The following is a 27,569-nucleotide window of genomic DNA, read 5'->3' on the forward strand; positions in this document are numbered from 1 at the left end:
AGTTCGATATCAATTCTGAATTTCCAAGTAAATCTTTTTATATAAAATTATTTAAATGTAAACAAATAAGTTGATTGTATTAAAAAAAAAAAAGGATATGTAAGAACGAAAGTAAGTGGATAATGAATGAAAAAGATAAAATAGAACGAGTTAAAGTGAAGGAAGGAAATGTCCAATGAAGTGTTATAAATTCAGAATCAAAAATTGTGCTACGTAATTTTCGAGCGATCTAGTAGTTTGACCAATGTTACAGACTATGATTCGACAAGATTCGATGTGATAGTCGTCCCCATTTGCATGACTGTTGTTAAATAGTCAATTTTCTTTCCAATTTGTATCAAATTTATGTACTCATTACGTAATTGTAAACTTTATATATATATATATATATATATATATTGTATATATATATATATATATATATATTATTTATATTAAAATACTTATAAAAATAATATATATGTAAGGATATATATATAAATATTATTTATAAAATATAATATAAGAAATTTAAATAATTATCCTCATTAAGTCAATTCTTATTGGTTCGGTATATCTTCAGTATTTAACATTTAAATAAAATAATGCGAGTATCCTTTACAAAAATATTCTAATACTTATTGGCCAATTTAATATACATATATTTACAAGAGTATTCATTTTTGTTTTCGATTATAGTTTTTTAAAGATATATCCTTTTTTCCATACTTATATATATTAGATCAAACGATCAGGTAAAAAAGATCGACATTAATCGTTCAAGAATACGAGGCCATTTCATCGAATAGACTTGCATTGAAGTTTTCGTTCAAGGCTCGAAAAAGATTAGAATTTTTTGTATAATAGAGTTGAGGCTGGCACTAAGGAAGAAAACTGTAGACCCCACCCGCATGGTTTTCTCATATGTATAGACTCGCAGTCACTAAGTATAGTCGTTTGTGATAGTAGTGGCGCTAACTCGCGCGAGTGAACGAGCGAACGAGCGAAGGAAGGAACACGCTCTCGGTGAAGTCGCCGATTCGAATATCCGTCGCAGTCGCGGATGCTCAGTCGAAGCAGCGGGATCGAGAGCAGGAGAGGCGAACAAAACGCGATCGCGATCGATCGCGATCGATCGATATTTTTTGGTGTCCCGTGTCGATTTTATTATTGGACAGTGATATAAGGTGCTATTGGAAATTTTGAAAGATCTTCCTTCCTTTATCGTGACATATCTTCAAAAAATTGATCGAATGATTTATCATTGATCTTTATATCGAAAAACAAGCTGATTTTATGTTTGTAAATAAATAAATATAGTTGTAATAGTGATCTCTGGGTAATCTTTGATATTATTGAATTACCATTCAAATCGATTTGAAAGATATCGATCTTTGGAGGAGGATCTATGAAGTTACGATTCATCAAACGAACACGCTTTTAAGTTTACAATGAGATGATTGCTACTTAGAAAATCATTTAAAGCTATCGTACGATTAATATTTTTCATAGTGACGAAAGAGATAGCAATCAAAGCGTTAATTGGAAATGGAGAGACCTTGAATTTGCCAGGTACGATTAACAACAATTATATCTTTTATGCTTTAATGATATTTTACGTTTATGAGATATTCGAGATGTTATCATCGTTATATGAATATTTATGTTAAAAAATATCTTGCCAATTGTCGTGGAACGTGATATTCTCGTTATAAATATCACACTAAACTGAGAAGAACAATCGTAAACTGGTAGAGGGCCGTTTATGCAATATCGATATCTGCACAGAATTTTCTTTTATTCTCTGAAAGCAGTTACGTGCACGATATCGTGAAATTTCGCTCGTATCAAGTCGTACCTCATTGATTCCCCCTTTTTTTTTGTATCTCGTGTTCGCCATACCGTATCGATATTTCTTGTCGGGCAACTGATAATTATTATTTAAATACCAATATATCAAAGCCGGAAGTGTTACTATTTTCGAGAGTTTCTTGCTTCTATTTCGTTGCCATTTACATTTTTTTCTAAAAGTTTTTCTTTAAAAAGTATCTGAAAGAAAATAACTTAAAAAATATTTGAAAGTTAAATCATTACAATCTCAAGGAGACCTGATATTTTAAAGAAGTACTTGAAAAAAAATCTTGGTTAAAGTAAAAAAAAAAAAAAAAAAGAAAAAAGTGAACATTTTTTTTTAATTCTTTCATATATTCAAATATTCATAAATCAAATGAGAGAGACAGACAGAGAGAGAGAGAGAGAGAGAGAGAGAGAGAGAGAGACAGACAGACAGAGAGAGAGAGAGAGACAGACAGACAGAGACAGAGTTTGTTGGACACTTCGTTTGGATATACTTTATCATTTATTTTCGAAGTCAATATAATCGAATAAAAAATTGAATTATGTATTTCTCGTAGTACATTTTTTCACAAAGAATTATATATGAACGGTTATGCTTGTTGGAAAGCCCGTTCGAAGAAATTTGTCTTTGTCCAAAGAGCAACGAGTAATTTACTCTCATCTCACGTCCTGGTTGCACGTCAGTGACGAATTCCGAAATACTTCCGGCGCGCTGACGTTTCTTCAGAAAATTGGAAGTATCTAAGTATCTACTTCGTAGGATCCATGAGAAAAGACAACCCGTTTTAACTCAGCTTGTAGTTAGATTCGGTTAGAATATATTTGAAAAAAAAAATAAATAAATAAAATTAAATAAAATATGTTGGATCGTCGGTATTTATTACCTAGAGTTATTAAACGTTTTTAATTGGATAAACTCTACTTAATTATATACGGATATTAATGTTAAATATTAAATACCAATAGAAGATTAAATTTCTATTTTGTGGATTAGCTTAGGTTTGGTGGTAAAATTTTTAACAACCAATTCTCGATATAGTCGAATTGAATTAATAATCGTCAGTGGATAAATCGAATCTAATCTCTCCTATAGTGGCTTGCTAAACTGGGCTTCTATTCAAGAAGAGAAGTTATCGTCTATAATAAATATATATGTGTGTAGAAGGCACGTGTAAACTCGTTGCTCCAATATTGCATGTCGGCTTACTCAACGTGTTATTCAACCTCGCACATATACCAAAAGCCGGATTACGTAGCGCAGCTTCCATCGAGATCCTGCCTGGGATTAATGCACGGAAATCGCAAGCCGTGTACGCCTTGTCTGTTCCTGAAATTCGTAACGAACCTTTAAATACGATTATTCATACTCGAATTATATACTTCTTTCGTAATCAAAAATTACGGAATCGGTCTTCTTTATGACTATACTTTTGAATACGTTTTAATGTAGGTACTTTAATTAAAACGACAATATTTTTTAAGTATAAATAACAATATTTATTCCATTTCTTAAATGATCATCGACGATAAGTTTTTCAGAACCGACATTCTACATATATATACATATATACATATATGTATGTACAAATAGGATAAAAGCTATTGTCTTTATTGTCTCATATATTTGATACTGTCACTTGTATTATGTAAGATAAATTTGGTGATATAAGTCGTCGAGGAATTTTTATTCCAACAATTCACATACTCTATAATTTTATCTTATCAACAAATTGATAAGTTGGTATTAAAAAAAAAAAAAATAAATAAAAAAAGAAAAAAAAACACTGAAAACAAAAAAAAAGGAATTAATTATACATATTTGAGAAAAAAAAAAGGAATACCTATTTTATATTTAACTTTTTATTATGATCGACCTTGATAAAGTATGAAAGGGAGAAACGAAAATATTTAGCAGAAGTTGTCAGGATAACACGGACATAAGCGTAACTGAAAGTAAGATTGCGGCATTACAGCCTTGTACTCATTGCAGTTAAGGAACCAGGTTGTCTGTTACAATTACTGTCGAGATACGGTGCGATCCTCAAATAACTACCGAGCGCAATATCCTTTTTTTCTTTCTTTCTTTTTTTTTTTTTTTTTTTTTTTTTGTTATATTTAGAGTATAAAGAATAATTAACTCGTTATTCAGATAAGATAAATTTCACACAAGTATGAGAAATATTTGAGATAGGTAGGTAGATGAGTAAAATGAGTTAACGGTACTCGGCTGATTGATTTGTCACGTGCTTCATTTCTAGATGAAATTATGTAATACCAGTGAGAAAGTTCTGCTTTAAATGAATCATTCGTTACAGGAAAAGCAATGATCATTAATGAAAGGGAGAAAGTTTAAATCGAAACGATAATTTTCCTAAGAGGATGTTCTATAATTTTGTTCTTTTTTTTTTCGCGATTATTTATAAAAATAAATTTCACATTTCTGATTTAACTATACGAATGATTTCCAACATAAAAATATTTGTAAATAATATTGAATCGAAATATTATCGATGATATTGCATAATTTCGAACTTTTTATCTCATTTCACTCAACAAAGGAGTACATCTTTACGAAGCAAATCTTTAAGTAATTTGTATTAATATCCTAATAAAGATAAACATTCCGTTTGTTTCAGAACATTAAAAAGAAAAATCTACACATCCGATTATTTAATATATCGTGATTATATTTTATTCAATCAGTGATGAATGAAAATTGCTCTATCTTTAAACGAGCTTGTTTCGAGACACCGGCTTAAATAAGGTGTCGAGGAGATATGGCTCGTAATCGTGCTCGATATTTCTTCCTTCTTTTTCTTCTTTTTCTTCCTCTTCTTCTTTTTCATCTAAAAGGACCAAATGCAGTAATGTAGGCCAAGGTAAATCGAACAAAAAAATTATACGAATTTATATAACAAAATTTATCACGATAGAAAATATTAATCCGTAAAGAACACATAATCCTTAATATTTTTTTTTTTTTTAATAAATAATGTGATGCAAAAAATATTTTCTGATTTTCAAAAATTGTTTCTATTTTTTGTGTAATTAAAATATAAAAATCTTTAAATTTATTTGAATTTAAATTTACTTTAAATTAGTTTAAAGGCATACTTAAAAATTCTAAATTTAGTATAAAAAGAAAAAGATTAATGTCAGAAATTATTTGCAAATAATTGTATTAGAAATAATTATTTTCTTTTAAAATTTTACATTTCATCTTATTCAATCAATCCAATGAGAAAGTAAATTGAATAAAAGTATTAAAAACTGATCATTCCATTTGAATGCGCAGCAATTAATTTGTTATGCTTTTATTTGAATCTTTCTAGAGACGCTTACATCGAAGGAAATTAGATTCTCGCGCAAATCTTAAACTAAGGAATCTTAAAAAAGGATTACGTTAATTAACGATTTGCATGGAACAACCGAAAGATTGTTCGAAGGGAAATGAAGTCAAAAGGAGTGGCGTATAAGTTAGGAGCCGGTAGCAAGAAATCATGTGGTAGTCAGCATTCAGAAATATCTTTGTTCGAAGTAGCACCTGTAGACAAAGAGAGATCCAATCATGTAACTAATAATCGTTTAACCTTTCGTTAGTCATGGTTAACGATATCTACGATCTTTCTTGTAATATCATTTCAATATTCATTGTAAATATAAATTTGCGTTATGATAAAAAATATGAACTTTACGAATAATGAGAATATTATAAGAATAAAACTATCGTTTAATTTATTTTTATCTTACGATAATTACATTACGAAACTATAAATATATATAACGATATCTAATCAATACTCTTTTTGTATCTATGTAAATTCTTATAATCGTTAGATCTTGTTTAATCTAAATAACATTCTCTTGAGAATATTTTCTTTCTTTTTTTTCCTGTTCTTTCCTTTTGGAAAAGAGATCTTAGTGACGAATACTGAGTAAAATATGAGAGAAATGAGAATGGTTGTTCTCCGGTTATGAGTCAGCTCGGTCGAACAAGTTCTAACATACACCATTTTCAGGTTACGCTCTTGTATGACCTAACGTCGAATGATCGCGATCTATCATTCGTTTCACGAGGCATATATGCGAGACTCGCAGGTGCAAACACAATTACGAGCTCGTGCCGTACAACCCAAACACCTGGTGAACCGATCTCGCGCTTTGAGAAACGAGAAAGAGTATCGTGTTGGTTTGCGCTTAGTGCAACATTTAAAACTTATCTATTCGACTTTTCGTCACGTTTATCAATCCTATCGTTAAAGCCGTACTTTCACGTATGGTGTTTCTTCTACACGCTCGATTCGTTACGCTAAGGACTCTCATGCTAGTTTGCTTGCTTGCTTGGTTGCTCGCTTGTGTCGTTGCTTCGTAACAATTAGAACAAAAAGTATTCGACGTAAGACACGTGCGAATACGAGCGAACACGAGTGACCGTCCTTACACCATTTACCCACATTTTCAACCAGGAATATACTTTACTGCTAATAATAGTAGCCGTATGATCGAGAGTAACGAATCCAATGTCTTAACTGATTAAAACATTTATGATTTATAAATCTTATTATTTGTATCCTGGTTTATATATTCTTTGTCATTTTTTTTCTTTTCTTTGTCTTTTTTTTTTCTCTTTCTTTCTTTTCTTTTCTTTTTTTTTCTCTATTTCTTCTTTTACAAAAAATAGCTATCACTGAAAGTATTTCTCTCTTGAATCATTATATTTATATAAGTATATTCTATCAGTCTAAGTTTTCAAGTTAACCTTTCTAATTATATATATATATATATATATCCTTGATCTTTGCATATTAATTTTATATTTTGTCAGTGTATTCAAATCGTTAAAATCTTACGTTTATCTATTTATAAAAATACAATTTTTAAAAATTGTAATATATAGATACGATAAAATGGTTTGTGTAATCGTGTTAAGTAATAATCAATACGTTTTGAAACCGTATTAAGAGAATTGTTTTTTTTTTTTTAAGATAAATCTACATATAAAATAAATCGAGTGAAAATGAAAATTTAACGGATATCGATAGGAACATAAACAAAAAAACGGTAGATCGAGGTCGGTCGTGCGAATGATTTTTCTTCGATATCAAGGTGAGAAATAATACCTACTTAGAGCTCACGACATACAGAGTTAGAAACAGAGAGAAAGAAAGAAAAGGACATATGTCCTAAACAATAGTGAATGTACTCGTAATTCATTCGCTTATGCCACGTACATACGTTTTATGTATCATACCTCCTACCTCGTGTTCGATCTCATATATCCTTAATTCTTATGATCACCTATATCAGTGACCATGAATCAACTATAATCAAATTTTTCAAACTTTTTCACTTTCTGCATCATACGTTTTCAAATATAATGTGTATTCATGTCTTACACGAAAGAGGCGTATACGATTTGTAATGTTTTTGATTTTGACATTTGACAGTTCTTTATGAAGATTGTTCGTAGATACATCTATCTGTATCATGTCTGACTATAGTAAATTTACCTAGATTGTTAAAAGTGAAATTGTTCCATAGAAAAATAATATCTTTAAAGGATGATGAGAAAGAAGAATTCTTTTCTTTCTGTGTTGCAATCATTTTTCTGATTATTTCAGAGAAACATTATTGAGACGTTTCAACGGTCGTACAGACATAGAACGTTAGAAGGTTATTAGTAATTTAGCACTATCTTGATACTTCATCGCCTTATACGCCTTAAGAGTTATCACGCAAAAACGACACGTGCTTTTTTGATCACAGCTGCTGTTTGTAAATATATATAAGGAGAATATACCAGAAGTAAATAGTCATACATTTTCTATTGTTTTTCATTTTATCATAACATAGTGATCGTTTCTCGTATTCTAGATACGTAGAAATTTAGATACGATAAGTTCAATGTTCCTCACCATTGTATAACTTACATTGCTTTTATTATTTCACCATGATTCATCTTAAAAAGAAAGAAAGTGAAATGATGATAAGAACATTGATTTAAGTGAATTGCTTAATCTTTGATAAAGATTTCACAGGCACAAGAATTCTGTTACACAAATTTATTTAACACGTATGGATAAACAGTTAAACGGGTATTTTTAATATTCATCCGAGAATTTCAAAGAAATTAATCGAATCGACTATTAAATCATTGACCGAGAAAGATTACAGGATCGATGCACTTTCCTCGAAAGAATCTTCGAAAGAACCAAGATTTCTTATAGATGAAGTAAAAGAAGAAGCGATGGTGGTAATGGTACTTACGAAATCAAGTACATATATATATATATATATACATTCCCAATGAAAACGTGACTCCTCGGCCGAGATCCCGTGATTGACTCCTCATGCGGCACGAGATTTCTGTCTCTTTTTAAATTCTCCTTTTCCAATCTTTTCTCTTTTTCTATCACCAGAAGAAACATGTCGTAATGTTCGGCTTACCAACTCATGAGAAGAACAACGCATTCTCTTCTTTCATCGGTGTAGAGATTCGCTCGATTCGCAGCACGTTGCGATGCAACGTTTGCCATCTCGTTAAATGTCATGCGGTTTTATCAGAAAGGACTTGCACGTGGTTAATGATCAATGCGTACAATTTCTCTGTATTTGTGTGCGTGTGAATGTGTCTCTATGCGTGTTTTTGTTTGTTTGTTTCCTTTCTTTTTTGTATTTATTTTTTGTATTGCTTTTTTTTTACTTTGCTAATAATAGACCTCACGTGATACGACTGAATCGAGAACGAAGCTAGCGAAGATGATTAAAGGTCGAAACTAGCTTTGACATTAGATAGATACTTATGTACTTTTATGTACTTATCATTTACCGACGACCGCTACTAAACTCCGTTGTTATTTCTTCAAAGAACGAGTTTAAATGCCGAGTACTCGTTTACGTTCTAAGCACGTACCAAAAGTCGAAAGGGGAGTGCTGTGAATTATAACGAAAGAAACGAGAGAAAAGCTTTCTTAGCACGTTAGACGAAACATGGTAATGGGATGGGGGAGGGTATGGTAAGGGCGATGCATTGAAAGTTAAAAAGCATCTTTTACTGAGTATTGTTTCGAACGTTTCTAAGTCGAATATCAAAATGTTATAAGAGAAATAGTTAATTAAATATTACATTGAAAATGTAATACTATAAAAAAAACTATTTAGAGACATCAAAAGAAAAAAAAAAGAAAGACAAAAGAATATATATATATCCTTGAAAAATTCAAATAATATCTACAAAAATACGAGGAATATTTTGAAAAAAAAAAAGTAAATATATATATATATATATTTACGTATGCAAATATTTCCTTTGAATCAGTAATGAACAAAGGACTATAAAAAATAGTGGCACAAGCGATGAAGCTTCAAATGGTATGATCGAACAATAAGTCATCCAAGGAAAGGGAAGACACGCATCGTCGATTTCAAGTCCGTTCAAATATCGCAAAAAAAAAAGAAAAGAAAAAGAAAACATTCTCACTCGTGCATAAATTACAAAGGCTAGTGGTTTCCTCCTCTTTCTTCTTTCTCTTCTTCTTACCTTATGTTTTCCTGCGGAAACTCGCACGTTGTTATCTTACCGCACGAAATTATTGCATCCTGTCGAAGGACAGTAGGAGGACGTCGCGTAAGGAAATCACGCAAGAAGGTGAACTCGATTTGGATCGCAAATCTCGAGAATCCTTCCTTTTGTCGCATGAGCTATTCGCATGATTACGTTAGATTCTCATCGTTTAAATAAAACCCATCAATTTTTTCTGCGGATGAATTTTTATAAAATAAAAAACGTCCTCTGATTTTTATTATTTTTTTTATTTTTTTGTTTTTTTATAAAATATTATAAATTTTTTATAAAATAATATTATAAAAAGTTATCGAATACGGGATATCGTTTCGTTTCATTATTTAAAAATAGTTCTTAGAAATCAATCGACATGAAAAAAATAAATAAAATGATCACTTGATTCAATTATTTATTATTAAAAATTGATCGCGTTGATATTTAAAAGAATCGAATTTATGAACTTAAAAGAATCCACGGGAACGACTTGATCTTAAACAACAGAGACGTATATTTATCGTGTCTCAGCAAATGCCAGACGGAATTCATGCAAATAACAACGAGAGGACCGCTCGGTTCTTTCTCGAAATATGCATAATAAAGATTTGCAAGTTTAATCAAGAAATTCCATTATTGTTTGGATAATTTCGTATATAAAAATAATAAAATATAGAATAAATTTATATAAAAAAAAAGAATATATATATTATATATATGAAAGAATATATATATATACATATATATATATATATGTATATATATTTATAAAGGAAAAACTTTTCATACTGCCATTTAAATTTCAAAAACATTGACGTCATAACGAAGTTCATAACGAAGTTCGATTTCGAAAGAAGTTTAAATAAATTTTTGCGGTTTCCATAATTTTTTAGGTTTCAAGAATAAAAAAAATTGCATGAAAATTAATGAAGCATATTCCCATCCTAGTAATAAAAAGATGACAAGAGATAGAATGTAATTAAAATGGTCGTAGGAGTTTATTCAATATCCCTCCTGGAGTTAAGCATTTTGTTAGGCCTAACAATGAATCATAAAGTCAACGATCAACTGGAGAAATATCAGGTCTGATTGTGAGACAACATCTGCTTGGTTAAAACGTTTCCCACGCGTTCTTTAACAAATGGCGGGTGTGAAGGAAAGGCAAAGAAACCGCAACTTTATTAAACCTAACATAAGTGTATTCACAAACGAACGAACGTTGATGTAACTTATACACTATTTTTGCCGATGTTTTGTCACTTTCTTCCTACAATTTATATATATGACCACGTTAAATTATTCGTCTGGAAAATATTTTATTTTTCCCAACAAAAATTTTCATAATATAATATGTCTGGCAAGTTTTAATATATACAATAAATCAACCATTTAATGTGAATCAATCTTACTTGAATGCCTCTGTTACAATTTTCTTCGTTTAAATCTATAAAGTTCTTATCTTCCATTTGTACAAATACATATTTCATTTACATCAAATTTATCTTTAGCGAAATATGACGGCTATTATTTGAAATTTATTTAAACAACATACATACGTTCTAATTCAAACGTATTCTTGTTGTCGTTGGATATATTGTTATTCGTGACAGGATATTCTTGATCTTCGCCTTTATAACCTTCGCCATAAATATATGTTACGTTTCCTCTTAGATCTAAAAAGGAAAGAGAAAAATGAAAAAACAAGAAAAGAAAAGAAAAAAACATGATAAGCCTTGAATTATAATCGCATATTCATTTTATAATTAAACAAATATATGCAAATAATAGGACGAGGATAAATAGAGGTTGACATTGATAATTTTTTTTGTTAAATTCTCATTAATTTTGATGTTTTAAATTTGAATGTTAATTAACTTTAATAAATAGCCACTATTAACCGTAAGAAATTGCTTTCGTTGAATCGTAAATATGAAAATTCGATATTACTTCTTAATAAATCAATATTCTATTACTAATATTAGCATGTTCCTTTTTCTGAAACCTGCTATTGAATGAACAAAAAATAATCTTTCTTCGCGTACATACGTAAAACTAACGCAATTGATTAACATTGCGTGCGTCAGAAAAGTGAGCAACCTTGGTCTTCAGGATGTAGATTTGAAATCAACTTGCAATAAATTGGCTTATACTTTCGAACAAGTAGAATCATTGATGAATTTTTATTTTGATTTTTTATTAAAGGATATATTCGATCAAAGATCATTTATACAATCTGTTAATTTTATATAATATTTAAAATAGAAGATAAATAGAAATCGATTAAGAACGAATAGAAATCATTTTTACAAAATGATGCGATAACATCAAATACATATTTTTCTTGAAAATTTCTTGTTTCTCATGTTCATATATTGAAAAAAGTTTGAAATTTTTTTTTATATAAACAAAGAAGAAAGTTCCTTCTATCATCATTTTTATAAAAATGGAGCGTCATATTCACAGAATTGTATTATAAATTTATAAGATAGTAGATATATACCTATATATATATATATATATATATATTTATGAAAACCAGTTTATCTGTGCATTTATATGCATCCACACACATAACATCTGAAAGAATGGCTGGGAATAAAAATCAAATGAACTTGTTTAAAGATAATCATCTACTGGCTTTCTCATGAAACTTATACACCAATTTATCGTAAGTTATCATAGAAATTGAGTCGAGAACATAGAAGTAAAAAAATTTAATGAAGTATATATATATATATATAATATATAATATAATATATATATATAATATAATATAATATATAATATAATATATATATAATATAATATAATATATAATATATAATATAATATATAATATAATATATATATATATAATATTATAAAATTTGTTTTTTTATAAAAGCAATTGAAAAAAATGTTATAAAATCTCATTTTGTATATATTTTATAGCTGTCATATTTTTCATGAATACTTTACATGCGAATAAAAAAATTGCGAATAAAAAAATTGCGAAAAAAAATCGAATATCGGTCAAGTAAATAGGACATAATTAAAATCGATTGAAAATTTACCATTCGTCGGCAGATCGAATTTTCGTAATTCGATGAATGGATGACGTTGTTGGCTTGGTAAATAACTTTAAAAATGGTGCGTAAGCAAAAATTTTCTCTGTAAGGATCTGAGAAAATAAAAGGTAAGTAATCTCATGGAACGTTTCTACAGTAATGCAAATAGTAAAGGCCGGTAGTCGATTTACGCTTTATCGATACCTACAAATCCTTCTTGAGAAGGAAATAAATCACTTTGAACGCAGATAGTTATGGTGTTTCCATTCGAGTCAATTTCTAATCGATTTAAACGTCAATCCTCGTCGATTTCGAAATAAATCAAGCTTCTAAGTAATTATTTAAAATATATCTCATGAGAATTATTAAAAGAAACAAATATACTATATGACTTTATTCAAAGAAATTTTTTTTCTAATCTTAGCTGTTATTAAAAATCCATCGATGTTATCGTAAAAGTAAAATTGCACATATTTTATTTTTTAATCCATCTATCTTCTTTCTTACGCCAAACAATATTTCACATCATTCGCTCTGTATATATCACGTATCTACGTTTTAAAAATAATAATTTACATTATTTCAAAAATAAAAAAAAATAAAAAGAAGAAAAAAAAAAGACAAATCTCTCAATTTTCGAAAGTATAAAAAAATGCGCAAAAAGTAGTTATCAGAATTTGTAGTAACGTTGATACGGTAATTAAATACTCGAACGCGTAACGAGACGAACGACGAAATTAGGAGAGATCGATTTGACCAAGGACTATGAAATAAAAAAATGAAAAAAGAAAAAAAAAAAAGAAAAAAAAGAAAAAAAAACCAAATAAAAGGAAAAAAGACCGAGCATACCTACAAACATATATACATACATGTACACACATATCCATTCATATATGTATTTCACGTTTCACATCGTTCGATTCGTTGCGAATTGGTGCAACGAGTATGCATTTGGTGCAACGAGCGTATCGTTGATTGGGACGGCAACGTTGCTGGGAGAGCTCACGCGTTATCTTTTAGTGTCTTGTAACAAGCGTTCAGTCAGTGACCCATAACAATTAGTGTCGATGGGTAGGGAGATAGACAGATAGATAGATAGAGAGAGAGGAAGAGAGAGAGAGAAAGAGATAGAGAGAGAGAGAGAGAGAAAAAGCTTTTACATTGAATTAGAGAAGGGGAGGGACGATTGACGGAAATGGAATAAAGCTGCTTGATCCGGTAGGATAAATTGGTTCCTTAACCCTAAAGATATAATTCGTAAAAATCAATCAATAAGATCGATTAAAGTCGATTTCGATATTATAAATTGTTCGTTCGAAAATTATTTTTCATTTTTGTTAAATTCGTAATAATACAAAGGACGAGACGTTTTTAATTAATTGTAAAAGATTGCGGTTTAAATGAGAACGTTTAACGGTGTTTCCTATTCATTTCTAGTTTTCTAAACGATAATGTTTGTTGATAATAGAGACACGCTCTGGATAAGAAGTCGCCTTCGTGTCGATCTTTCGTTCGTCGTGTAGCAATCTAGTAACAAAGTCAACGTACTAACGAATAATGACGAAACATCATCGAATACGTTATTATCAACGTGAATAAACTAAACTATTTATTCCAGTATGTTCAATTTAAATAAATTTTTCATTCAAATTATTTTTTTTCTTTTTCTTTTTTTTTTATTTTTTTTGTTTTAAATTCTTATCATCGATTTTAACTGTTTGGTTATAATGACTAAACATAAACGCATCTGTTCTTTTGTATCTTAAATTATGTAAATAGGTCGCCTAATTAAATTTCATTGAAGCGTGAAGATGTTACAAATGTGAATGCAGTTAAGCCTATTCTTTTTCTGTAACTTTCTAACGAATATATATACATAGATAAAGACACACACATTATTACGTGACTTGTATTCTTATATATTTTCTCTCTATTGTCTATAACTAATATTATTTTTCTAACATAATTTATAAGGCATATTATAATGACAGACAATAACGATCATAATGAGACACTTCTTGATGTGTCTCTCGTGCGACATATTTCATATATGTATGTAATGTTTTACTTATGCGATATTCCATGACATTGGGATCATCGAAACTTCGTTCTCGATGTGACTTCAAGCAAAATATCGATTAGACTTGTGTATGTGTGTATGCGTGTGCATGTGCTTAATAATTTGTTTGATTATGTTTGCTATCTTTATTAAATTATTTTATTAATACAATTATATTTTTATCAGAAAAAGTTCTAATTAGTATTAAGCGGTTAAACATTATTACAAATAATAGTTAAAAAACAAATTTAAGAGTATATATATATATATATATATATATATATATATATGTATATATATATTTATTTTATCTTAATACGATTAGGTAAACAAATAATAAAAAATTAGAAGTTTAATTATTTTTTGCAATCATTATTTAAAAGTTTTAATTGAAGATTTGATACAGAGTATTAGACATATTTAAATAATAAAATAATTTATATATCGTTCCTTTCACTAATTATTATTTTATATAACGATATTACGATCATTTTGATAAATGTTACATACACCCACACACACACACACACGTTTCTTTTTATTTATAGTTTCGAAAGATTATGGTTCGTTAGCGAAGTGAAACGTCGATAAGTTACTAAATGAAAAGAGAAAAGAAAAATACATAAATGGTAAAGATCTGCGTAGATGGAAAATGGTTTATAGTCCTCCCTCTTCCTGTGTTTAATAGACAACTCAATGCCCCTTTTAACCAGAGTACTTAAGTAATTCTTTCCCATTGACCTCTGTACACAACTCATATCTTGACGCTTCGCGACAAACGAATCACAACGTACATACGCTCAGTTATTATTTTCAATGGGGCTTCTTAACACCGCGAGAATTTCTTGCGGATCGAGATATAAAAAAAGTATTTTATAACCATACAGGATATCTCCTCGAGTCGTCGACGAACTTCACTTTTTGGAATTTCTATGACATTTCTACGTTTCTTGTCGCAACAATTTTAAAGGTAAATCATTAAACCATTTTTGTACATTTCATTTAATCATATCTTAACCTCTATTTAATATTTGTTTAAAAAGATAATCGTGAAATTGACGATGCAATGATCAAAAAACGATAGACGATCGTTCGAAAAATAAAATCTAATTCAGATTAGATTAATTTTCTTTTTTTTGTTTTTTAATGTACATATCGAATGGTTATACTCAGAGTTATCGACAAATTTCAATTTATTTAATGTAATTTAAAATCTTAAGAAAAAAGGATATATTAAGTTGGGGAAAAAGTTAATCTATTATTTTATTTTTTTTTTTATTTGACCCAAATCGGACAATCCGGAACATGTTAAATAAAGTCTTGAAGTTCACGCAAAAATAAAGGATTTCTTTTTCCTCAACTTAATATATTCTTAAAGATCTTTTTTGAATGAGTACATATATGTTGAATCATTTTTTAAATATTGTAAATATTATCGAAAAGTATTGTCAATGCAATTTGTAATTTGTACAATGTAAATTGTAATTAAAAGCATTGCCATTAACACTGAAAGTGTAAATAGTAATGTCCTCGAATTAACACGTCGAAGAACTGGTATAGGTCTGAAAGCGAATAGCGAAAGTGGATCTAGTTCCTTCCGTTTTACTAATTTGGAGACTGTCATTTTCGATTTCACAGGCTTGTCGTCAATGCGGTTTAGTGAAATGGAAACTGTTAGGAATGAGGTCTAACATTAAATAAAAATTTATAATGATATCGAATAAAAACGTAATTTCATACAGATCGTTAGGTTTGAACGTTTAACAAAGAACATTACGTGCTAAACAATAAGAAATTTGTGTTACGTATTAGAAGAGCAAAAAAACAAACATTTAATAGCCGATGTTGAAACGAATAGAATAATTTTCATGAAATTCGATGATTGTCAGTAACTCGAAGTATAATATACATTGTTGATACTCATTGTTCATAATTCACCGTTTACGGATATATCTGAGACATTTTATGTGAATTTATTGGACTACAATCGGAAACATCAGAAAGGACGTTATATGTCTTAAACCTTTTGCCGTAATCTCATGAATATGCATTATCACTTTCGTTTGTTGCGCATTGAATCTGGGTATGTGGAACGATCTTCCTTTCGAGATAAACCAACAAATAGAAGGAGCGTTACGTAAATTTCACTATATAGGCGTATTTTATCAATGTGGTATACCACAAGTACGTATCTCCCCTTTCGATAACTTCCTTGTATAAAAAGTTTCTGTAGAAAAATTTTTTCAATTAGGTCTATAAAAATGAAATAGAATATAATCCAATTTATCGATCTTCTTTTATCATCGAAAGATATTATATATAAAATGATAAAAGATTTTTAAATATCGTTTCAATACCAATGTTCAAAGAAATTCAATTATTAGATCGATCCAAAAAATATATATTGAAATTATAATGTTACATAATAGTGCAACATCGATCAGAAGTGCACTACTCAAAACGTAATGCACGATTATCGGTCATAAAAGGTCAGTAGGACAAAGAAGGGAGGAGTGTTCGATAATGGCAAAGTTTATTCGATCTGGATCAATACCAAGTCAAATTAAATGATCTTTCGAAGAAATGACAAAATCGTACTAAGTAAAAGTGTTCTACAAAAGATATTTACTTTTAAATCGATTTTCGATTTTAACGATTTAAAACATTAAGTAGAAAATTTTTACTCGTTTTACTAGTAATTATATCCTTTTCACTTTTGCATAGCGACGATTGGACAGTAAAAATCTTTCATTATTATTTTATAGCACAGATAATAACATCGCACAATTGGCTTTCGTGCTCGAAGGAAGAGGATTCAACGACTGTTCTTCTTCGTATGTATGTATGTATGTATGTATGTATGTATGTATGTATGTATGTATGTATGTATGTATGTATATATATATATATATATATATATATATGTTAGTAGATGATTTTACGAGTGAACGGCAGAAAATGTAATATCCGGGACCGTTGCGACGATAAAAACGAAGCAAAAGGATCACTAGGATGTTCCATAAAATTGTTAACTTTTAACAAAATTATTTAAATAATATTTGACTTATTCCAAGTATCAAAACAAAACAAAACAAAACAAAACAAAAAAGTAAAAGTGACCATTTTTGGATACGTCTTCTTTCGCACAATTATATTTTACTTATAGTAAATTAAGTTAAAGTAATAGAAGAAGAATATTACTTTAATAAAATATAAAATTTAAGGGATCGAACATTCTTTATCAACATTAATTTTTATAATTGTTGATAAGTATGCTTTCATTTATTATGAGTTTTTCTAACTATTAAATGCTAAAGGTATCATTTTTTTAACGATAACTTTTATTTAACATTACTTTAATACTCTTCATTAACGAAGATTATAAACGTTAGTAAATCTGATGCACAAGCAAGAGGTGCGTACGATGTGACGGATTTTAATTTTACTTTCACTCCCTTGAACTTTGCCCTCTTATGTATTTACTTAACATAAAACATTCAAATGTATTTAAATAATCATTCATAAAACCATCCGATATTATTACATATAATTCGTTTGACCCTCTCTTTTCATATATCTTCTCTTTTGATAGAACCTTTTTGGATGAGAATCATACAATGGAGAATCTTATTGACCTCGTCTTTGACTTGTTCTTGACATTTATCAGCAATTAATATTATAATACAGGTTTTGCATTGAATTTAAATGTAATAGGAAAATATATATCACCGTAAAACACGTCTCTTCTCTCGTTGAAGGACAACGATTTCCTTTTCGCGAGTTTTTGTCGATGATTTCTACAATTTGTTTGTCTTACATTCGCATCGGCTTATCGTCTAACGAATAGCCGTCTAATCGAAAAATAGTATCGTTACACAAGAATGACGGAACGTTCGTTTATGCTCGAGCAAATAGAAAAAAGAAAAAAATAATCGATTGCAACGGTACTAATATTCTAGGTCTAGGATAAATTATGTCTCTGTCCCGGTAATGTTATATTTTGACCGTGATCAGCTTGATGTGTCATTGGATATATAATTTCGTAGACATCGCAATGTAAACATTTTCTCGAAGAACTCGATTTCTTTCGTAATATCCTCAATCGTTAAAATATTTACGCACGTGCTTTGATGTATTACATCTTGGTTACGTCACGGTATCAAATAGATATTAAATCATAAAATTTCTTGAATTTAATCGATATAAAATCGATAAAAAAATTTAACAAATTAAAATCTAAACACATTATATTATTATTATGTGATATGAATTATTATTGTGCGATATTATTAACGATAAACGATGTTAACTCATTTTAAATGTATTTTTATTTTTGCAAATAATCACATAGAAGCTTAGTTGTTATTCTAATAATTTTATATTTGGTATATATATAAAAAAAAAAAAAAATTAGAAAAAATGCATAACTATATTTTTAATGTGAGATATTAAAAAGCAACAGACACGTCTTTGTATAGTCCAAGCCACCAAGCCACTTTCTGTGATAGGCTATCGCGAATAATCGTGTATTGGTCATCCAGAAGTCATCGAGGCAAGACGAACTCGTCGTAGCGCTTAGTGATAGCTAGCTAGCTGGCTAGTTAGCTTGGAAGAAGTCCAGGGCTGCGTGCATGACCTTCACATATTCTCGCGTTACGTGCACGTACACCTATATTTTTCTTGGGATCGTCGAACTTTCTTATAGAAAGATTCAAGGATAATAATATTAAAAATAATTTTATTTATATTATCGCTATTCAAATTTTACGGAACAAATTAATTTTATCTCATTAACGATTTTTAAAAGATTCTCAAGTTCGTCTATTCATAAATTATTCATGAATAAATCGTCATAACTCAAAAGAAATCGATTATTATTAAATATTCAAATTTATCGTATTCGAATTGCCACGCATTTCGCTTAAACGTAATACACACACACACACACACACACACATATATATAATTACCTAATCCATTATTTTCAATTGATGTCCCATGATATCTGTCGATAAGGAGCATAGATAGAAGCTTGTATTTCCGAATTATAAATTAATAAGCTTGGAGACGATCGAATAATTTATGGCGCCATAAAGCGTAGTTGTAGTTCCAAGGAACGATCAATCGGACAATGCACTTGTACGGAAATGCGTAGATACATACACACACACATACACATATATATGTATACATAGATATGTATTGTATTATGCACTAGATGTATCGTCACCTGCTGAAGTAGTCAAGTGAGTGACATCGATTGTATTGCGTATTCGCTTGAATTATATTTCGCCTATCTGTTTCTATTATATAAGACTTTCTATCAATGCCATCATCGATTCCATTGAATTAACCCGAAGGATACGATAGAGTTAAATGTTCGATTGATTAAAGTCAGGGCCTTTTTCTGATAACATTAATCAATCATCACGGTCATGGTAAATTCATATTAATTTAAATCTAAATTAAATTCTAATATAAGTGATAAAGAAATTGAATGATGAACGTCTATGAGAGTATAAAAAAAAAAAATTAGAACAGACTGAAAAATCAAATACAATAGGAATCAATAATTTATGCAACGATGATCATTAATTACGCAAAAAGTAAAGAAAAGAAAGAAAACGAAGAATTTTTTTCTCATCGATTTGTAGAAAATACTATAACGTTATAGTTGGAAAATATTTATTCTAGTCATGGTTACGTTCTCAGAGAATCATGGAAGCGAGACGGATGCACGTTGCCAGTTTGTAGAGGTTGAAAGAAGTCCAGAGTTTGCTGTTAACCTTCCTTCGAAGATCAGCGAAATGCGAGAAGGAGTAAAACGAAGAAAGGAAGAGGGATATACAAAAAGAAAAAAGATACGTATAAGCATGGGGAAGCCCTCGCGAAGCAAACTTGTCGTTGAGTAAAACAGGTGGGGATGAAGGCCGTTGGCTCCGTTCGTGGCAAATGCCTCGACAACGTACCTAGACCTACATAAACAAGATAACGAGTTTACCAGTCGTTTCTACATACATACATGCATACGAGTGCACATTGCAGCACATTGGAAAAGCTGAAGATGCAACTGACATGGTGTAACGAAGCTCGCTCAATCTTCCGTTCTTAGATCGTTGCTTTTTACTCCCTAGACTCTTCTCTGTTTTTCTTGCTTGCTTGTACCAAGAAGAACCTTAGTGCAAACTCGTCGATGTTGTTCGATCGACGTTTTCTTTTACCATCTAAAAAAAAAAAAAAAAAAAAAAAAAGAACCATTTTCATTTAATCGATCTTTCAAAAATATCTAATTGATCAGCAATGTTAAATCAATCATAGATAATAATATATTTTTTCATTATTTAATTTTAAATCAAAGAACGCACATTAATTTTGATAACGATATCTCATGTGAGCAAACTAATATACATTATTCGCAAAACTAGCATACATTATAAAACACAACACAATTAAAATGGTAACAGTTGTGCAAGAAAATTGCCAATAGTGGATATACTTAAGTAAATATTTCAAGACAAAGAAACAAAGAATATTTTTGAAGGCAATGCATCATAAACTTCTGTCAATAGTAAATAATGGATTTTACTCTTAATCTTATCTCTATTGTGTTAGTTCAACAAAAACATGAAATCCTTTAATCGTTATTAACATTTCCGAAGGAATTGAAATCTTCGATAAAACGGACATTTAATTAATTCGTTTCTGTTAATTTTGTCGAATCAATATATTAAAGTTCTAGTCTCTATATTAAATATGATATAACAAAAATGAAAAAAAGAAAAGAAAAAAAATTGAACGACTCCTTTTAAACGATTTTATAATGATGATAAATCTTATTTCAGATAGGACCATTTCCGGTGTCGATCCTCGCGAGATGTGGACGAGCAGGAGCATGGGTCTCCTGATAACGACAATGATCGTTCTGATTGGCGATCGAACGACGAATTCTCAAAAGCCTCGTCTTGGTGGTGCCGTAAACGTCTTCACTCGCTACGGTTACCTCAGCATCAGTATGAGGGTTGTGCCGCGTAACGACACGGACACTTGGATATTTCGCGAGCCAACTTTGGATGTCTTTAGGAATCCAATGGCAATGCCACCGAATCAATTACAGCAAGGAAAATCTATGACGAGCGTATTCGATGGTGATTTTCACATGGAATTTTGTGACAACGTAAGACAACTCCTACAGGCATACTTCCGTGATTTCGCTTTCGAGAAATTAGAAAGACCCTGGCGAGCGTTCACTGGCAGTTGGTCCAAGGCCGCCATAGCTAGGCATCTTGGTATCAACTCGTCTTTCATCGGTGGTGATTATTGTTATGTCCTTGTACGGGTCGCCAGATTTCGAGATAATCAGAAATTAGTTGCCACTGCTGAATCTTTACTCCTTGATGAAGTTGTACTCAGGGAAACAGAAAACGTCACAGTTGGTGATACCTTTAGTGTCGTTAACTTCATCAGGAATTATGGCTCTCATTATATCGCTTCTTATATCACTGGAAATTCACTCTATCAGGTGAGATCTCTTATTTTTATCGATCGTTTAAGTCATCATTTTTTTTTAAGCAATTTGTAAGATAAATTAAGTACTTAGTTCTTTTTCTTTCTTTCTTTCTTTCTTTCTTTCTCTCTTTTTTTTTATTACTTTTATTAAACATTTGCGTCATCGTGAAGACAACGTTCATGAAGATAATGCAGTAAAGTTTTTTAATTTAAAACCCATTTCTATTTGCAATCGTACACGTTTACTTTCTTTTTAATAAATAATAAGGTCAACGTTATCGGATTCAGTTTGCAAATGATAATGTCTAAAAAACAATATAGTACCTTTCTCTCAATTTATTTCTCAACGCTCGACCTCGTCAATTCTCGCGAGAGGAAACTACTTTTATCCGATCATGCCATTCTATAGTTATTGAAACGAAATTACCTATCCGTATAGACCTTGCAAGAGAGAAAGAGGGAGAGAAAAAGAGAGAGAGAGAGAGAGAGAGAAAGAAAATGACCGCCCGTTATGGTAGTAAGGGAACAATTACCATTGTTCTTAGAAATGTATGTACACATAAACGTAAAATAATCATTGATAATTAGTATCGATTAGATCTAAATATGCATCATTGGTTCTCCCACATTGTTTCTTCGAAATTAAAGAACTCAATAATCGAAGTGTACATAGAAATTATGTAATAAATTAAGATTTTCGATTTATATAATCCTTATTTACTTTTTTTTTTTGGAGAATAACAGAAACGAAAACACTTTCATTTAATAATTAAAAGCGCTTTTTTGTCGATTGAATTGTCAAAGTTACGATATCGAATTTCAATTCATTCTACTACTCCTGAGTTCAATAAATTCTGAAATAAATTCTTTTTTTTTTTCAGGTATTTGTTTATACCCCTCAAGTATATCTACGTATAAAAGAACGTTTAAAAACACGGGGTGTCTCGGAGCTTTCGACCTTGGAACTGAACAATTATTTCTCACCTTGGTACGCTGAACACATGGGTGCCATACAATCTGCTAGTGGTAATCGTTCAGTAGAAGCTTGGGCTGTCGAGAGACTCCGAATACAGTATTACATCTTCTCGTATGCGAGCTTGCTGAAGCTTCATGGTGATGCGGCCTTGCTTAGACAATTGGATGGCTTGCTCGGAAACGAGGCACTATTACAACTCCAACTTCGTACCTTGGCGCCAGTTTTTAAGGATTCGAAGAGACGCGAGTGGTTCCTAGAAGTGATCGACAATTATTTTAAGCTTTGGGAAGTGAACATGTGAAGAGATGATCAAATTGCGACTCGACGAGAATGCTACGTCGTAAAGAAAAAGGAAAAAAGAAAAAAAAAAAAAAAGAAAAAAGAAGTTTCATTTCATTGTGATTCACGTCCAAGTTAAGGACGTTAGAGGAATATGGTGGTACGATCTTCGAGATGATTCGGCTGATGATCGAAAACCGGTTCGGTGATTCCATGGATTTCCTCTTTGATTAAACGTTCCTGGAAGCCGTACTAAACTATATATTACGTACACTTTTCACGTATTTAGCCCAAACTGTTATTGTTATAAATAAGTATTTATTATTATAATCGTTAATAGAAAACATTTTTATACAAAAAGTTTTTCATATATCACAAGCGTTATTCAATAAGATCTCTGATCGGAAAACGCACTGATTGGAACGCGTCATATAGAAAATCGATCCATCGAATTAATATTTTCATCATGATTCTCTTGAATAAGAAGGAATGAAAGTGAGTTCAATTAGTAATGAATCAATTGCACTCGATGGATTACTTCTAAGTTTAAAGATTTATAGACATAACGCGTTGCACATTATAACAGGATATTTTCTGTTAAATAAAGCAGCGGCGTTTTCCGTTTGATTATTTACCTTAATTCATTTGATATTAGGATTAAATTATCTGACGTAATTCGTTTTACGATTACACATGTTGGACGGTAATGATGATAACTGTTATCGTCGTTATTTTTGTTTTTTTTCTTTATATACGTATATATATAAATATAGATATATATATATATATATATATATATATATATATATATATATACAAGAGAAAAACTTATTCTATTGGCACGATGAACCTACTGGGGGTTAGATATTAGAAAACAATGCGAACTTTGTGATTTTGCGCAGTTTTCTATTATTATACACAATCACTGCCGGATTGAATATATTTTTATCGAAATTTGATCGTATTATATTATAGTATTTTAAATGATAAAAAAAACGCTATTAACGCGTATCAATTCGTATATTGTGCTCTTTAAAAAGTATTTCGATAAAAGACTTGTATATATTGTTTATCGGTAGAATTATTTGTTGTACGTTTATCATACATAGATGGGTCAAGTTAAACTTATGCAAACTGTATAATTGTATCGACTCGATATTCAGATTGTCTTTAGAATATTGTGCTTTAAATTTTTTTCTCAGGTTACGGACAATGAAAGTATCTATACGTATATATTTTCTATAAAGAGTATCACTATTAATTGACATCTATAACAAGAAAGAAAAAAAAATACTTTCAAATATTGCAAAGTGACGTGCTTCTTATATCACACATATATTCAATATATCTATTGATTATAGGACTCGGAGCTCACTGTGTGTTTTTTACCATGTAATCAGTGAACATTCTTAATACGATACAACATGATAATACAATAATTTAGTGTAACATAAACATACCAACCATGTTTTCAAGAGTTTTCAACAATCAACGTAAATAATAGACTGAAAATACATCCTATAATACAAATACCATATGAGTAACTCTTTCTATTTTAAATGAAATGGATGTTTGTGCTAAAGTAATCCATCAAAAGTCTATAGTAAGTAAAGTTTAATCGTGCAACAGCACGAAAATAATCAAAAGTGTATAAAACTCGTTATAAACTAATTAGAATCTTATTTACCGCAATATTGAAAAGTATTACTCGCAAAGATCTTTTTTGCAAGCTTTTTCTAATACCATCTTATTTTCTTCATACAGTTAAATAAAATTATACGATAATGCGGTAATTAACATTCATGAAATTATTTCGATATTTGCTTTAAAAATTTCTCAGTCGGTCTTTTTAAAGGTATGTAGCTTAACTCCAGCTTGTTGTTCAATACCCAATTTTTTTCCATTAACAACTAATATGATAGGTGTTTCAACGCGTATAGATTTGAAATCAAAATCCTAAAAAAATATATAAATATTGATTATATCTATAATATTAAAAATTTAATCGATTTATCAAAAATACTAACATTGTTCATGTAAGAAAATTTGTGATGTATCACAAAAGGTTCTGGAATAGCGACCGAATCACCTACCGTAACTCCTCGGCCCTTAGCTAGATTATATAGCGTAACGGCAATACACGTTTTCTCATGGTCAACAAGACAAAATGCACTAAAAAAGTAAGTATAAAATTTATAACATTATTTAAATAGAAAATATTTATTTTATCTTTAATAGAAATACTTACAAAGGGACACAATCGGAATCTTGAATCCAGGATACTACTTTTCCAAGTACAACTTTCTCCCTATTTACTCCAAGCACTATGCTTTTCAATGAAGTTAAATCTAACTTTATAGATTTTTCACCAAATGTAAATGATCCACCTTTATATGGCCCTAAGTGTTTAGCATCCAATGCCTGCAGTTAATTACAACCCTATAAATTTGTATATACACTGCTTATATACACATGCTTTATGTGTATATATAAAATGAAACTCAGTGTTACATGCATGATAAATAATATCAAATTAACTATTAATAAGATAATATTTAAGAATATGTATTTTCCAAATAATTTTTAAATACCCTAATCATTTGATAAAGCCTTTTAGGTTTAACACGCCCATTTGTATTTACTAAATTTTGCACATCTTTTAAATATTGTAATAGTTCATCTCTTTTATTGCATGGGGTTTCCCATGTAGGATCCAATGACATTGCTCTTTCAAATGAATTTAATGCTTGATCATATTCCTCTTGATATTTTAATGCCTGAAATTAATTTTAAAAGATAATTGCAAGTAGATTTTAAAAGATATATTATAAAAATATAATCGAATGTATAATTACAAATACTTACAATAGCTTTGTTATAAAATAAGTCTGGATTACTTCTTGCTACAATATCTTTTTCCTGAAGATGGAGATGGAGAAAATAAGAGTAACTTTATAATATTATTACCTATTATTATTACTTACTGCTTGTGCATATGCTGACATACAAAGACGTAAAATATTTGGACTTTGTGCTATTGTAAAAAAAGATGACAAATAAGCATTTCCTAATATTGCCCAAGAGGTACCATCGGTTGTATCTAAACTGACAGAGTCTTTAGCATATTCAACACCTTGTTGAATATTCTGTGCACGTTGTTCTGTGGTTGAAGTTGGTTCTTGTCTTAGTACCATGGATAGATTACGTAAAGATACTTTATTTTTACCCTATATAAATAACATAAATATAAATATAATAGAAATAATTATATTAAAGAACATTTCATTTTAAGAAACATACATGAGATAAAGCTCCGACAAAACAATTTTTAGCCTGTTGTATGTCATCATTCTTCCAATAACATTCTCCTAATTCATTCCAGGCTTCGGTTAAATTTGGTTCTAATTTTACAGCCTTACTCAAGAGTTCTTCAGCTTGAGGGATATAACGATCTACAACATTTAAAGCCTTCCCTTTCAAATAATAATACTTTGCCCGGCTACCATCTATTTCATAACCTTTACATTCATCGAATTTACTAATAGTTTCTTTCATTTCTTTTTCCACATCACTGTTTTTTCTAATAGCTTCTTTAATTAGATGATTTTCAAAATAATGATCCCGAAAGAAATAAAGAGATTTTACTTTTTCCTGAAAAAAAAAGAGAAAAAAAAAGATAAGAAAATTGTTATATTAAGTGATGATAATACATAAAAAAGAACGTATTATAAATGTTCTTACTGTCAATGCTACAATGGGATCCTCTTTAACAGTATTTAAACTTTTTGCTCCTGCAACCACTTTATCGTCTATAATTGCAGACATATTTCTTTCGAGGAAATTTACAAGTATACAACAAGTTAGATATGTTTTATTATTTGTCAAATAAATATAAAATAATTTTCACGAATACTCATAATGTAAAATTGTGCGGATTGCTCCGTTATTTTCGAGCTGTCAAAACAATAGTAGTTAATTTACAAGGTTATGCGTAGATCGTACGATCTTATCGAAGATCTCCAAATACCAGGAAAGGCAGCTTACGCGTAATTTATCCGTACCGCTAGGTAGCAGTTCCATCGAAATAATCCCTTCTGAGAATATATACAACTAATTCCTAGAAAATTATAATACGATTACTTATTATGAATTCTCTTTTTTTTTTTTTTTTCTTTTTTTATACCAGCTTAAAGAAACACGTTCACTCCGTTCGATCAATGAAACTTAATAATGTAATTAATTATAGTAAAAAAAAGTGATTGAGAACTATTTGAAAAAGAATGAGATAAAAAAAGGGGCACATATTAT

At 29.9% G+C, this 27,569-nt stretch overlaps 2 protein-coding genes across 7 annotated transcripts in view; one reads left to right on the forward strand and one right to left on the reverse strand.

Moving 5' to 3' along the window:
• The first annotated feature begins 969 nt into the window (after window positions 1-969).
• tsl (membrane-attack complex domain containing protein torso-like) lies at window positions 970-23,958 on the forward strand. 5 transcript variants are annotated; one of them, XM_035873231.2, is made up of 4 exons: window positions 970-1,551; window positions 17,266-17,338; window positions 21,343-22,019; window positions 22,888-23,958. In XM_035873231.2, exons 3-4 carry the CDS (start codon window positions 21,375-21,377, stop codon window positions 23,281-23,283), a joined length of 1,041 nt encoding a protein of 346 aa, XP_035729124.1. In that variant the 5' UTR covers window positions 970-1,551; window positions 17,266-17,338; window positions 21,343-21,374; the 3' UTR covers window positions 23,284-23,958. The 5 variants fall into 5 exon arrangements, with proteins under 5 accessions (XP_035729124.1, XP_085515988.1, XP_085515989.1 ...); XM_085659862.1 differs by lacking the exon at window positions 17,266-17,338 and adding an exon at window positions 20,213-20,365 and having other exon boundaries at window positions 21,347-22,019; XM_085659863.1 differs by lacking the exon at window positions 17,266-17,338 and having other exon boundaries at window positions 971-1,166; window positions 1,492-1,551.
• A 97-nt stretch (window positions 23,959-24,055) lies between these two features.
• Window positions 24,056-27,569, reverse strand: part of LOC118444704 (tetratricopeptide repeat protein 5) — a 3,747-nt gene continuing 233 nt past the window's right edge. Inside the window, exons 2-10 of one of the 2 annotated variants that reach the window (XM_035873227.2) lie at window positions 27,306-27,378; window positions 27,003-27,215; window positions 26,562-26,912; window positions 26,246-26,488; window positions 26,127-26,180; window positions 25,853-26,038; window positions 25,510-25,682; window positions 25,289-25,433; window positions 24,056-25,217 (exon numbers count right to left, since the gene is read on the reverse strand). In XM_035873227.2, coding sequence (XP_035729120.1) covers window positions 25,098-25,217; window positions 25,289-25,433; window positions 25,510-25,682; window positions 25,853-26,038; window positions 26,127-26,180; window positions 26,246-26,488; window positions 26,562-26,912; window positions 27,003-27,086 — 1,356 coding nt within the window. In that variant the 5' untranslated portion in view covers window positions 27,087-27,215; window positions 27,306-27,378 and the 3' untranslated portion in view covers window positions 24,056-25,097. The other variant, XM_035873226.2, reaches the window with a different exon arrangement.

The sequence above is a fragment of the Vespa mandarinia genome, chromosome 10, assembly GCF_050613455.1.
Source record: "Vespa mandarinia isolate Hongniang chromosome 10, ASM5061345v1, whole genome shotgun sequence".
In the NCBI taxonomy this organism is placed as follows: Eukaryota; Metazoa; Arthropoda; class Insecta; order Hymenoptera; family Vespidae; genus Vespa; species Vespa mandarinia.

Bases quoted from the DNA above. Each gene is read 5' to 3' on its own strand.
- tsl (XM_035873231.2), top strand. From the start codon at position 21,375: ATGTGGACGAGCAGGAGCATGGGTCTCCTGATAACGACAATGATCGTT. The intron at 22,020-22,887 runs GTGAGATCTCTT...TTTTTTTTTCAG, and splicing joins CTGGAAATTCACTCTATCAG to GTATTTGTTTATACCCCTCA.